The 13395-nt window shown below is 34.0% G+C and overlaps 1 protein-coding gene across 3 annotated transcripts; it reads left to right on the top strand.

Annotated features, from left to right (window-relative positions):
* Positions 1 to 2483: 2483 nt before the first annotated feature.
* On the top strand, positions 2484 to 11818 carry LOC110812123 (factor of DNA methylation 4-like). Of its 3 annotated transcripts, none has more exons than XM_088214305.1 (8): positions 2484 to 2739; positions 4038 to 4143; positions 4258 to 4945; positions 5049 to 5230; positions 7316 to 7384; positions 7481 to 7768; positions 8577 to 8786; positions 11305 to 11818. In XM_088214305.1, exons 2-8 carry the CDS (start codon positions 4045 to 4047, stop codon positions 11533 to 11535), a joined length of 1767 nt encoding a protein of 588 aa, XP_088070431.1. In that variant the 5' UTR covers positions 2484 to 2739; positions 4038 to 4044; the 3' UTR covers positions 11536 to 11818. The 3 variants fall into 3 exon arrangements, with proteins under 3 accessions (XP_088070431.1, XP_088070430.1, XP_088070429.1); XM_088214304.1 differs by having other exon boundaries at positions 4021 to 4143; XM_088214303.1 differs by having other exon boundaries at positions 2484 to 3346; positions 4021 to 4143.
* The last annotated feature ends 1577 nt before the right edge of the window (positions 11819 to 13395 follow it).

The raw sequence follows: 13395 nt of genomic DNA, 5'->3' as shown, positions 1-13395 counted from the left end.
GAGGTGACTCGACGTTTCGGATTTATGAAACTGGATGAGCTGAGTTTGGTTTGAGTTGAAGTAGCGAGTCCACCCGAGTTCACCGAGTCTCTGCTCGAGCTCAGCATAAGACCGGATAACGTGATTCGCCGGAAGATAAACCAGGACCCGGGGCCGAGCCCCAGGAGCCGTGGCTGTTCCGGGGTACGGAGGGTCCGTCTGCTCGAAAGACTCTCGCGTCGGGTTGGCTCGCAACCGAGCTACACCCTTCTTGTCAAATATCCAAACACCAGACATTTTTTTTGTACCCGTGTAAAAGTGATGTGTATGTATAGGTATATGTATAGACTCTGAGAGAGAAGGAAGAGGAGGAGAGATGGTAGTTATAATTAGGGTTGGTGGTGGGTAATGTGTTTTATAGAGGAGATTAAAGAAAACATGTGAATATGGGAAGCTTTTATCAGAGAAGCCATGACTGTTAACAGTCTTCCTTGCTCGCCTTTGAATAAAGTTAATGGTGTGTGTATATATATACACAGTGATCACAGAAATAATTATAGGGTAACGTAGGTTTTTTTTTTTTTTTTTTCTTCTAATATTTTATGTACGTGCAATCGGCAGTACATAATGCACGTGATCATTGTCTTTTTTTTTTTAATTAGTTAATTAGAAAATGTACTCATTAATTTATAAATGAAAGTTTCAGTTTTATAGGTATAAATAAAAATGTAAAACATGTATATATATTATGATGGATACTATAAATAGTACAAAAATAATAATAAGCTCAAGGTTTATAAAGAATTGGTACCAAAATAAATAGCCGTCGGTCTTGTATATTATTTAGATAAGTTATAACCCGAGTTCATAAAAAATAAGTTAAACCAAATGCACTATCATTTATTTCAAACACATCTTAAGCAACAATCTAATTAAATTATGCTATTAATTCAATTATGTTAGAGCACCATAATTAATTTCAAAAGCATCGCATGTTGATATCAATCATATTATGATAAAATTACCCGATATGAGATTAAGCTTTAGTTTATAAAAATTGATTTGTCTTTTATCGTGTATATATATATATTCATATATAGTGTCTATAAATTATTTAGTTTAGTTACTTTAACATTGTTTCAGGTATTGATTAGGTTTATTTAAACGTATTTATTGGTTAATCGCTTTTTAATCACTCAAATATTGAATTTATATTAATGATTTATTTTTGTTAGAGATGGACTAGTTACCAATATATTTTAAAAAAATTTACTCCAGCATTTATAGGCTTTTTGAATAAATAATTTGTTACAATCTTACTTGAAATTATACATACGGTTACTCTTTGAGTTTTTATATATTTTAAACTAAATTTTCAAAACAATAATTATTTATTTATCTTAAAAAATAATATTTATTAAGAAATTACAACAACTAGTGAAATCATCGTTTTATTAAAAATAAGAAAAAAATGTAATATTAATTTTAATATCAAATATGAAGATTATTACTTTTTATTGTCACAGTAATAATAAAAAAGTTACTACTAATTTAATTTAATTAAATATCAGTTTAATCACAAAAATTATAATTCACTTACAATTCAACATATAATTGAAACATAATGTATTTTGTATTTCATCAAATACTAATATTCATATATTACATCAAGGTATTGTGTTGATATGGTAACAAAATGAGGGTAACAAGAGGGACATTTGCAATGAAGATGAAGACCAAATTGAGCGAAATAATAAAATAATAATTATTTGGCTACTTATAAATATAATTAGAAAGATAATAATAAAATAATTAAAAAATAAAAAAATTTAATAAAACAAATAACAAGTAAGTTTCTAAACTATATAATATATTTTAGAGGCATAGAATTTTATCATCAAACTGAATGGGAGGAACTTAAACTTCAATGTGTTGGTTACTAAGATTAAGACCTAACAAATTCGATTTTATTCAAGTTTTATGGTCTTAGATATTAAAATACATTTTTATTTTTTATGGGTTATTATCACATATTTATAATTCAAATATCCTGAAATTTGTACACAAGATTTAATACTTTTATTTAAAATAAATATATAGTTTTTAATAAAATTAAATTGTACTTAAAAAATAACTGTTGATTAAAACTTGCAATCAGCAAATTTGCTTCAAAGACAAATCCGCAAACTCGCAGACAAAACTTTTTATCATGCCAATTCGCACTAGCCAATTTTAAGGTGGCCGCGTGTCCTTTTGGTCCCACAGGCGCAGCGCGCACCCCCTTAAACTAGAACGCACCTAAAGCTACCACTCTAAATCTATACTCGCCTTCTGCGCAACTTTCCATACGGTTCACCAGGTCAGCCAATCAAGGGCTAAGCATTCCGGTATATAATGAAAAGACAACCCAATGAAACGCGCGTATACTTACTTTTCATACTCGCGCGGAGCATATTAACCTACGTGCTTTGGCTGCTGAAATAAAGTTGAAACGCGTCAAAAGGGTTACAGAGTCATTCGAAAGGGCGGTCAGTTTCGTATTTGCAAATACAAAAACCAGAGAAAGCTTGCTCGTTTTTGTAGAGTCAGGAAATGGAATTGCGTTTTTATTTCTACATCAAACCCTAGGATAGTCATCACTCTCTCCTACCCCTGCTGGAGTGTCTTTTTTCTCTTTACTCGGCGTCCTCTCTGCTTCCCCTGTGTTCGTCCATTCCGTTGCTGTTTTTAGTTGAATCATCGCCAGTATTCAGTCCAGAGGTTGTTTGTTTTATTCATTATGATTTATGAAAATGAAGCTTGGTTTGCTAGGGTTTTGTATCTTTTATTTATTTCCCCCTGCTGGACTGTCTTTTTTCTCTTTACTCGGTGTCATCTCTGCTTCCCCTGTGTTCGTCCATTCCGCTGCTGTTTTTTTGTTGAATCATCACCAGTACTCAGTCCAGAGGTGGTTTGTTTGATTGATTGTGATATATGAAAATGAAGCTAGGTTTGCTCGGGTTTTGTATATTTTATTTCTTTAATTGTTTTATTTGTAGAAATGCTAAGGTTAGGGAACAGTTAAGTGTTAGGTATCATGAGCATGGGTTTTCATCGTCCGGTACTTGTTTTACTTCTTCAATTTTCTCAATAGCCAAACAGGACTTTGACTCTGAAGATTTTTCAATTGTTAGAAATTGTAGATGAAGGAAATCCATGTTAGGTTCGTAGGCTTTCTATTATGTTCTGGGAATGCTTTGAAATTTGCAGCTCAATAAGCTACATTATCATGTTTGGTGGCTCTGTTTAACGTTCTTGAGATTATCCATGGATCTTTTATGAATACAGAGCAGTATGGTATGATGGTTTAAGGTTCAAAGTTAAACAGGTATATGTACATGCTGCATTTTGTTAAACTCTATTTAATTTTTCATATAAAAGATCTATTTTTTATTTTCATTCACTTTTTAAATCTTTTAATTGATACATAAAATTTAGTTATACATTTACATATTTTATACATAATTCAACCAACTTTACTCCTTTCTCCAATTTTACAGTAATACATTTTATTTTCACTTATGGAATCACAAAATACCTAATCTTCAGAACGAGAGTCACTCACTTTCAAATGTTCATTACGGTTTTATTTTGACTCTCATTCAAATTCCACAAAACCAAAATTTATATTTTCATTTTTCAATAAAAAGACAAAAATATCAAACTTGAATTGGATAAGACTTAGAATGCCACTTTAGTTCAAATTTTAATAACATTTTTGTCGTCTTCGTATTCCTAACTAAAATTTTAAATCAAACTCAATCGTAATGTATACTATTGTACTTTATTTTATTTATGTTTATTTTATGGTAGTTTTCATGTTAATGATCTGCTTGGGTGGAAAGAGTGTGATTTGAAGGAAAGAAAAATAACCTATATACGACTGGGATATTTATCACGTTTGAGTAGTGTATTAAACTGCTGAAGTGATTGTATGGACTTAGCGACCATATATTAAGCTGTAGCAGGGTTTCTCATTGTTTTTTGTCTTGGACTTGCAAGAATTTCTCAACATACAGGTTCACAATGTCTTACCGCTACAGAAAAGAGAAGGACATCTGTGAGTCTGACCTTGAATACTATGACGATAGATACTACAAGAACTTGAAAAAAGGAACTTTTGAGGTCAGAATTTTTGATTCAGCATGTAGATGCTCCTTCTGCCTTGGGAAGGAAAAGCAAGATTAACTGTATAATGATCTTCTATGACATGCTTCTGACATTGGGAAAGGCTTGCAGACTAGTAGCATGAGAGAGAATGCTAAGCACTCAGCTTCGAAGGGGTACATGAAGAGGCATCTTAATAACAAGGATAGAAAAAAATCGATCTCTAAAACTGAATTTTCATATGAAGCTGAAATTGATCAGTTATTTGTATATCCTTGGGTTGGTATTCTGGCAAATATTAAAACTATGTTGAAAGATGGCCGAAAAACTGGGGAAAGTGGAAGAAAACTCAAGGAGGAGCTAGCAAGTAAAGGATTCAATCCTTTGAAGGTTCATCCTTTATGGAATTGGAAAGGTCACTCTGGGTTCGCTATTGTAGAATTCAATAAAGATTGGGATAGTTTCAGAAACGCAATCACCTTCGAGAAGAGTTTTGAGGTTGATCATTGTGGGAGGAAAGATTTCTATGCAACTAGAGACCTAGGAGATAAACTGTACGGGTGGGTAGCAAGAGAGGATGACTACTACTCAAACAGTATCATTGGTGATCATCTACGTAAAAATGGAGATTTGAAGACTGTTTCTGGTAAGGAAGCAGAAGATCAAAGGAAAGCATCAAAGCTGGTCAATAATTTGACCAATACCTTGGAGATGAAGAATAGGCATATGAAGGAAATGCAAACCAAATATCTCGAGACAAATGCCTCACTCAATAAAGTTATGGCCCAGAAGGATGAGATGCTCAAATGTTACAATGAAGGTGTTCCTATCCCTTCTTCTAGTTTTTATTTCATGTGCTACCTGAACTCTTTGATTTTCATGTCGGATTCTTTAGCTTATTATGTTCATTTTATGTTGATTAGAAATAAGAAAGATGGAGCAGAATGAACGTGATTATTTTAAGAAGATTTTATTTGATCATGATCAAGTTATGGTGCAATTGGATGGTAAGAAAAAAGAACTAAAGAATCGCGAGAAGTATCTACTAGAACGTGATGCTCGAAATGAAACTGAGAGAAGGAGAGTCCAACATGAGAAGAAAATGGTAACACCTGACTTTTTATTTTTAATTTGATTTAATAAGTTATGATAAGACCATTCCCACTCTTTCCTTCCTATGTAGTCAGTGATGCAAGTACAATGGCCAAGATTTCTGAATTATTAGCTTAGCTCCAAGTAACGTGTTTTTGCAGCCAGCAAATTGGTACGAATACAAATAATGCAAGGTTGATGGTATTGGACCAATTAGGAATCATTAGCTACTTACAAATTAAGGGTTAAAACTAGATATCTTACGTAAAAGTTTGAGTTGGGGTTTGATGGGTTCTAGGGTTGGGGCCATCGAGGATTTGACTGCATCACGCAATCATAAAGAGTGAGTGCTGTAAATTCTCTTAATCATTGTTATTATATTGAAAAGAATTGCAAGAGTATTTGAGGATAATTTAGTGCTAATCTAATTTCAATTGGAATCCTTATCCAACCCATACTATTGCGACAAATACCAAACTTTAAAAGACATTACAGTTTATCATCTGTTTGGAACCTGAGTAATGAAAACAATTGATTTAAATAAATTTAGGGTTGAGTGAATTTGTTTGGAATAACGTGGATATAACTCAAAACAGCTACTCACTATTAACTTTGTTTAATTATTAGTATTAGCAGTTAAATTTAATTAGTTTCATGCACTGTTTCTGGTTCTGATCACCTTGTTATTGTCTTTTTTATAAAATATTTTTTCTTTTTTTTTTTAAACTTTTTTTGGAAAATGGTCCTCTACTAGTTCATTTCTAGTCTGGAAAATCTCTGCTGGTTATTTGTATAGAAAAGAAATCACTAGTTATTGTCACAGGCATCTTAATTTATCCTTCCCAAGGTCCTTGTGTTTGTGGAAGTATATAAACAAGGGGCGACTTGAGTTCTTCAAGTGTATTAGATTGAAGTATTTCTGGCACGTGGATGAGGTTCTAGAAAGGTGATTGGTATGAAGGAGGCACCTTCTACTCTAGAATTCTTGTGTTTTCTCATGCAAGGAGAAAGGAGGCTGTAATTTGTGGGTATTATTTTTTCTTGGATACTGGTCCGATGTTGTGAAATATTGACCTTGTGAGAAACTTGAATGACTGGAAAAAAAAGAAGAATAGGTGATCCTCCATCTCTCCTTGTGCCTAGTGGATCCTTGGGCAATGAGTCTGCGTGGAAGTAGGGAAACATTTCAGTGTGAAGTCCTCCTGCATGGATCTCTTACACGGTGTGATTTTCTATGGAAATAAACATGGAAGATGAATAAATCATCAAGATTTGCCTTTTTTTTTTTCTCTACAAATCAACTCTTAAAAGAGTTGGTTTGCATATTCTCACCTCACTTAGAGGTGGAGAGAGTTCAAGTGCTGCCATGAATAACTTCTTGGGTAGCAGAAAGAAATTGCTTTTTTTTTCTTGGGGAGCTCTGCGAAGAATTTTGACCATTGACAGCCTATAGAAGAGAGGAAAAATTTGAGTGAATAGGTGTTTGCTGTTTAAAGTGAGAACCAAGACTCCATATTGTTTAGACTTTGAGGCCCCTTCTCATATTACCTTTTGGTGCATGACTCTCTACTTTCTCAATTTGAATTATGTTGTTGCTCTCTTTAGGACATGTTATGGGCTTGGCAAGGTATCCTGAATGATAAGAAGATGATGAAGTTGATCTCTCTTATCCCCTTGACTATCTTGTGGGTTATTTTGAAGCAAGATAGCCATAGGGATTTTGGGAATTTTGTTTTGAGTTTTGATGAAGTTGACACTCCTGGATCCAGGTCCTGTATTTTTTTTTGGTTCTATCCTCTTTGATAAGAATTTAGTAGATATTATAGATATTTTAATTGAGGTGTACATCTTTTCTTTTTTCTTGTACATGGATGGCATCTCTTGTCTCCTGCTTATAATAATTTATCTCCTGTTTATACACTTGCAACTGTTCCATTAAAAAAAAATTATCTTTTCCTTTTGGAAAAGAAATTATTATAGTATGTGTAGATGGCTGTCTGATCTATGTTGGATATTGGGGAAGCTGGAGTGACATTGTAGCTTCTCTTAGCTATTTGGAATACTTATGTAATTTGTGGTAATATTTCTTTGTCTTCAGAATGAGATGGCTGCCTTCGAGCAGAAAAAGGCTAATGAGAATATGATGAGGCTGGCGGAAGATCAGAAGGTGTGCTGTCATTATTAATGCTGAACAAGATATTTGATCTGAGTTTTTTTTGTGATTTTCCTTATATTATTTGTGATTGAATTTATCAATTGCTAGACAGAGAAGGAGAAGCTGCATGGTAAAATTCTTGAGCTGCAGAAGAAACTAGATGACAAACAGGCACTGGAGCTAGAGATAGAGCAATTAAGAGGGGCATTGCAAGTAATGAAGCACATGGCAGAGGAAGAAGATGGGGATGTCAAGAAAAAGATAAACTCAATTCGAGAAGAACTAAAGGAGAAGGAAGAAGAACTTGATGGTTTGGAAGATTTGAATCAAGCTCTTATTATCAATGAGCGCAAGACAAATGATGAATTGCAGGATGCCCGTAAGGAGTTAATCAATGTAATATCTTTTTTCTCTGCATTTCTTCAAGTGTCTTTTTTCTTGATAGTTATACTGCAGGAAATTGATATGCTGTTTCAATACATCACGTTATCATTTTCACTTAGAAATTGGATCTTAGGGCAAGGTTGAAGTCTTTTGTCATTGTTGCCAGAGAAGAAATTGCAATGCAAACCAGGAAAAGCCAGGGAACAAGTTCAAAAAGCTTGTTTACTGGCTGAAACTCTTGCAGTGTGGCACTTTTTATTCAAAAAAAAAAAAAAACTCTTGCAGTGTGGTGTGTCTACTAAAATTGAAGTACGTCAAACAGTGCCACTCATATTTGGCTGTCAAACAAAATGCATCAGTTCAACCATTCTTAACTGTCAAACAAAATGCATCAGTTCATATTCCACATATAGGTTGTTGAACATGGTTGGCTCGACCATCCATGTTCAATACCATGAGTGTTGATCATGCTTGAGTAGATTTAAATGATTGAGAGTTTCTTTGTTGTGGTGACTTGTAAAATATTTTTTCCGCAAGCTGCATCAAGACTAAAATCCTTTCCCTGCTGTAACAGAACGAGGATATTTTTTCCATATAAAACATGGTTTTCCATATTTTCTTTGCCTTCCATATATATCTATACCGGGATACTCAAGTGTTGTTGCCTTCTTAGTGTAGATTACTTATAATTTGTTATCTGTAATGCATGTTTTATTGGCATCAGCATATGTAATTTTTTTTTGTATTTCTTTGGCTTGTTATCTTTTATTTCATCTAGTAAATGGCTATTGGAGGGAGCTTTTAATTCCTTGATTTGTAGTATTTGAGGGACGGAACAAATCGTACCTTTATTGGTGTTAAGAGAATGGGGGAGCTTGATGAGAAACCATTCATCAGCACAATGAAGAAAAAACACACTGACAATGCAGAGGAGGAAACGATTCAGCTTTGTTCCCAGTGGGAGGATTACCTAAGGGATCCAAGCTGGCATCCTTTTAAAATCATCATGGATAAGGAAGGAAAGAGCACGGTATGCATTATATAAGTAGAATCGGTTAGTGCACATTCGCATACATTGGAATAGACATTACCTATATATGTATACATATCTTTTCAGTTATAGCAATTACATTATCATGTAACTACCGTTTGATTGCTTACATGAAGTTCTGGAGACTTAGTAGACTTTTATATGGTCAAGACATGTATATTATCACGTAATTACTGTTTGACTACTTACATGAAGTTCTGGAGACTTAATAGACTTTTACATGGTTAAGACATGTGAAATTTTGTGCTGTTGCCTTTCTCCAATTTTTTTGTAGGAGAAAACATTCTTAATAATGAATAACGGAGTGGGGAAATGTAATTGCATAAATATCACATTTTTTCCGTAGATTTCTCTAGAGTAGCTATTTCCTTTTTAGTTATTCTAGTTTTGTTTTGTGTCGGGCAGTTGTGTATTTTGCTAGCAGTTACTATGTACTTTTTGACTTTGGTGGTTTTCCACTTTCTGTGATTCTGTGAAATGAAGCAATAGCTAAGCATATTTTTGTCCAGAAAAATTGGAGTTTCTTCATAGATATTTGAAGTCCTTCCCAATTTCAAAAATAGGTGCCGTGGCCCTAAATTGAATCACGTTGTGGGTTCGTTGTGGAAGAGGGGTAATGGCTCATTAAGAGAGGGTCCTTTGATTTCTTTGTTGCACGTGACAAGAGGGAACACTTCTGAGTTTAGAAAATAAACTCATACTTTCTTTAGACAATTTTTATGTATTTCTTATTGAGGTCCTGTTTGCTTTTATGCAGGTATTATTTAGACAGTTTCTAGGGAATAGGCAATTTCTTTTGGGAAGTAAACTATCCATACCTACATGATACGCCTATTACATATAAAACTGTCCCAATCCCCATAGCCATAGTAAATACAGAATGAAAATAACTGGCAAAAACTGAAGAAAAAAACTGAATAATCTAATCTTCAGGTTGCAGTTTCCTTCAGCCATACACCCCTTCTTGTTCTGCCATTTTTCAGCTACACCAGGCCAGCAAATTGGCCATAACAATTTGTCATAAAAGTAGAATAAGCCAAAAGTATTATAAACCTCAACATGATTGCTCTGTCACTAAACTAATAACTAATTCCCAAATTAGTAGGGACCTTAGCAAAATTGATAACAGAGCCAGCTACCAGGTCCTCTAGTTGAAATCTTGTGGTGCAGGAGCCAGGAGGTGACACTGGATGGTTAGGGCTAATTAAGAAAGTATATTTTTTATACAAGGTAATTAAGAAAGTGGAAGGGAATATTTGGAATTCGGCTTCTGCTGCTTTCCCCAACATAATAATATGTATAACCAAAATCAGATTAGAACTTTGCAACAAGGACTTTTTCCACTTTTCTCTGGTAGTTAAGAAAGTATATATTCCGCCTGCCTTTGTATTTCCACCATAGTTGTCAAGAATGTGGTATATTATGGGTCTTGGAGTGGACACTAGAACAAAGTATGGTAATTAGTTAATTTAGTGTACGGGGTAGACATAATTAGTTCTCCTGGTTAGGATAACAGTATGTGGGAAACAAACAGTTAGTTTATTATTGTTTTGTAATTTTTGTATTCTAATAACAGTATTTCTCATTTGTTTTGAATTTTTCTGCTTTCTTATGCTGTAATTACAGTTAGTTAGTTAACTTTTAGTTGGTATTCTACAATAGCAATAGACTTCATCAGCTTGTATAACAAAATATCCTTGGCTTACCTGGCTTGTTTTGGTAGGTTGGTTACCTCTCTTCAAATTCCAATAAAATTCTTTGTTGCTAATTTGGAGAGTGGTTTGTATATCTTATTTTACCTGGGGTAGCATCCTCTTGGTGCCTTTTTAAACAATCTAGATTGTGGTCTATGGGTGGGGAGGAAGAAACCTGGTAACAATGGCCTAGGGGACATAATTCATTGTGGTGTGTTAATTGTGAGGTTGATAGGACTTATATCTCAAATCAATAATGGATTACTTAGATGAGGCGTTTATATAGCATCCCAACCTCAATAATTAATTTCATGAGATGTAATTCTCTTAAATCCTATCAATTTGGATTATGGATAGCAACTAGGTCTTCTGTTTGTAATTGCTTGGTTTGCGTGACAATGCTGTCATGCAGTGATCATTGGAGACTAACCACGATATTAAGTGCAAAATTAGCCTACATTGGTGCTGGGATTGTGGAACAGGGTGTATTGTTATGTCATTAATCATAATGAATATTACTTGAATTCTATGCCAAAGTGAATGAATTTGGTTAGGAGATTATATGGGCTTTAGACTCCAACTTCAATTGCTTGCTTTTGAAGAATGGCTCACTTAAGACTCATATCATATGGGCTAGGAAGGGTCTTTTTGCTTACAATTCTTTCATAACTTGTTCGACTCTTATTAAATCCACTTTCAGATCCATTTCAAGTAACCGATATTCCTGAATGGTTTGGTTTTAGCTATTATAATCTTACTGCATTTACCATTAAGTGGTTCGTACTCTGGTTGTTGGTTTGCAGGAAATAATAAATGATGAGGATGAAAAGTTAAAAGGTCTGAAGAATGAGTTTGGTGATGAGGTATATAACGCCGTGATAAAAGCCGTAAAAGAGATGAATGAGTACAATCCAAGTGGTAGGTACCCTGTACCAGAATTATGGAATTTCAAGGAAGGAAGGAAGGCAACTTTGAAAGAGGGGGTGTCGCATTTACTGAAGCAATGGAAACTGCATAAACGAAGGCGAACCTGAAGGTAGGTTTCTTAACACGGCATTCACATCTCAGATCATTTACTTGAAACAGATGGAGCATGAGTAAAATGTGAATATGTTTATTATTCTCGGAGTTGTATAGAAATTAGTAAAAAGTTAAGAGATGGTTTTTGAAACAAATTTAAAAATGTTTTGGAATTTATTTGTAAATCCACAATCAGATTACTTAAAAAATGTGTAACATAGTATTAGGAATTTGGATGAGAAAAAGATTTACCGTATAATTTTATATGGAATTACAATAATATTATTTTGAACTCCACTTGAAATTGATAAAATTTAGAAAAGATTGCTTCTATTCTAAATAGAATTTTGTAATGTATTTTTTGTCGTTATAAGTAAGATAGAATTTATAATATAATATTATTTCTAATTCACGTCAAATTTTCATATGAGATCCACTTTTAATCATTTTAATGTGTACATTCACTATCTTCTTAAATTTACAGATAAATTTCATAAAATTTTTAAATTTGTTCAAAACATAGGCCAAACAAAGTGTCACTTGAAATGAGGAATGCGTCACCCTAAGCAACTACTGTGTACTCTATCTTAGCTTTACTTAGTTGGAACCTGCTTCTTTTACTCGCAAATTTTGCATTTCTCAGTTATTGGTAGAAACTGTTGTGAGATTTGATTATTTCAAATTTTATCTACTCAATGCTTTTGCCGATGCTCCACTGGAATGTGCCCGATCACTGTAGATTAAGGACACCCGCTATGTTACTACGTGATTATGTTTTGCCTTCTTTAGGGTCTCTAATGGTTGGTGTATTAGGATGTTTAGAAGCCTTTCGGTTCTCGTTGAAGTTTGTTGGGCTACACACCGGTATGCTTCCATAGGCAGGTGCTAGGCATTTGTAATGGGTCTGGCTAAAATCGATCGTGATGACATTGACTCGGTTACTACTTGCTTGGGCTGAATATGTTTTTCATTCCCTATTATAATTGGTTGCTTTTCACTATTGGGCTCGACTTTTGGTAAAAAGAGAGACGTTTTTGGTCAAGTTGATTTTAACAAAAAAAAAAAAAAGAAAAAGAAATGAGCATTGTTTGAATTGATAATTAGATAGATAGTACTTCTACTATTTTGGTGAGTCTGAGTTTTGGACTGTGAACTTCTTCATCATAAGAGGTAAAAGAATCGTATTCAATTAATTATTCTCGTTTTAGTGCCGAATGGTTATTAGTATTGTGATTTAAAATTGAAACTAACCAACCCTCTCAATCAATTCTATGCAGCAACATATTTACTGTGACCTTATCAGTTGGTGTAGAATCTTATGCAGATATGCTGAAGAGATTTAGGCTTGGGATTTTGACAGTGAGCTTCACGAGGAATGAATGATTAAGATCTCTTTTTTTTTTTAACTCTTGAAGTGTGAAAGGAATTTTGATGAGGGGGAGCCCCACAATGAAAGCTATAAAGTGAACAAAATTAGATTTTGCATAAAAGGAATCCAAAGCCCTAGCCCTAGTTAGTTGTGTTTTTCCCTTGCGAGACGGTGGATTGCAGAGGAGAGGAGGGAGGAGGATCCAAGATTTGTTTGTTTTTTTCAAAGTTGAAAACCCTCATGTCGTAGCTACACAGCATTAACAAACCCACAACCCCACCCATGTGCAAATGCTTGTTTCCTGTGATGTGACTCCATGATTGTTAGGTTTTGCATTTGCAATACATAAAGAATTTACAGCCTTTTTCTCTTCTTCTCCTAATTAATGGAAAAAAATAAAATGTCTTGGCTTCCATTTTCCGGCTAAGAAAACCGTCATAGGATTCCCATTTCTCCTCATTATATCTCAAGATTGCGCCTCCAATCACTTTGCCTTTCGTTTTCT

This window comes from Carica papaya, chromosome 2 (genome assembly GCF_054855325.1).
Source record: "Carica papaya isolate Zhongbai chromosome 2, ASM5485532v1, whole genome shotgun sequence".
Lineage (NCBI taxonomy): Eukaryota > Viridiplantae > Streptophyta > Magnoliopsida > Brassicales > Caricaceae > Carica > Carica papaya.
This window is presented reverse-complemented; position numbering and strand designations above follow the sequence as displayed.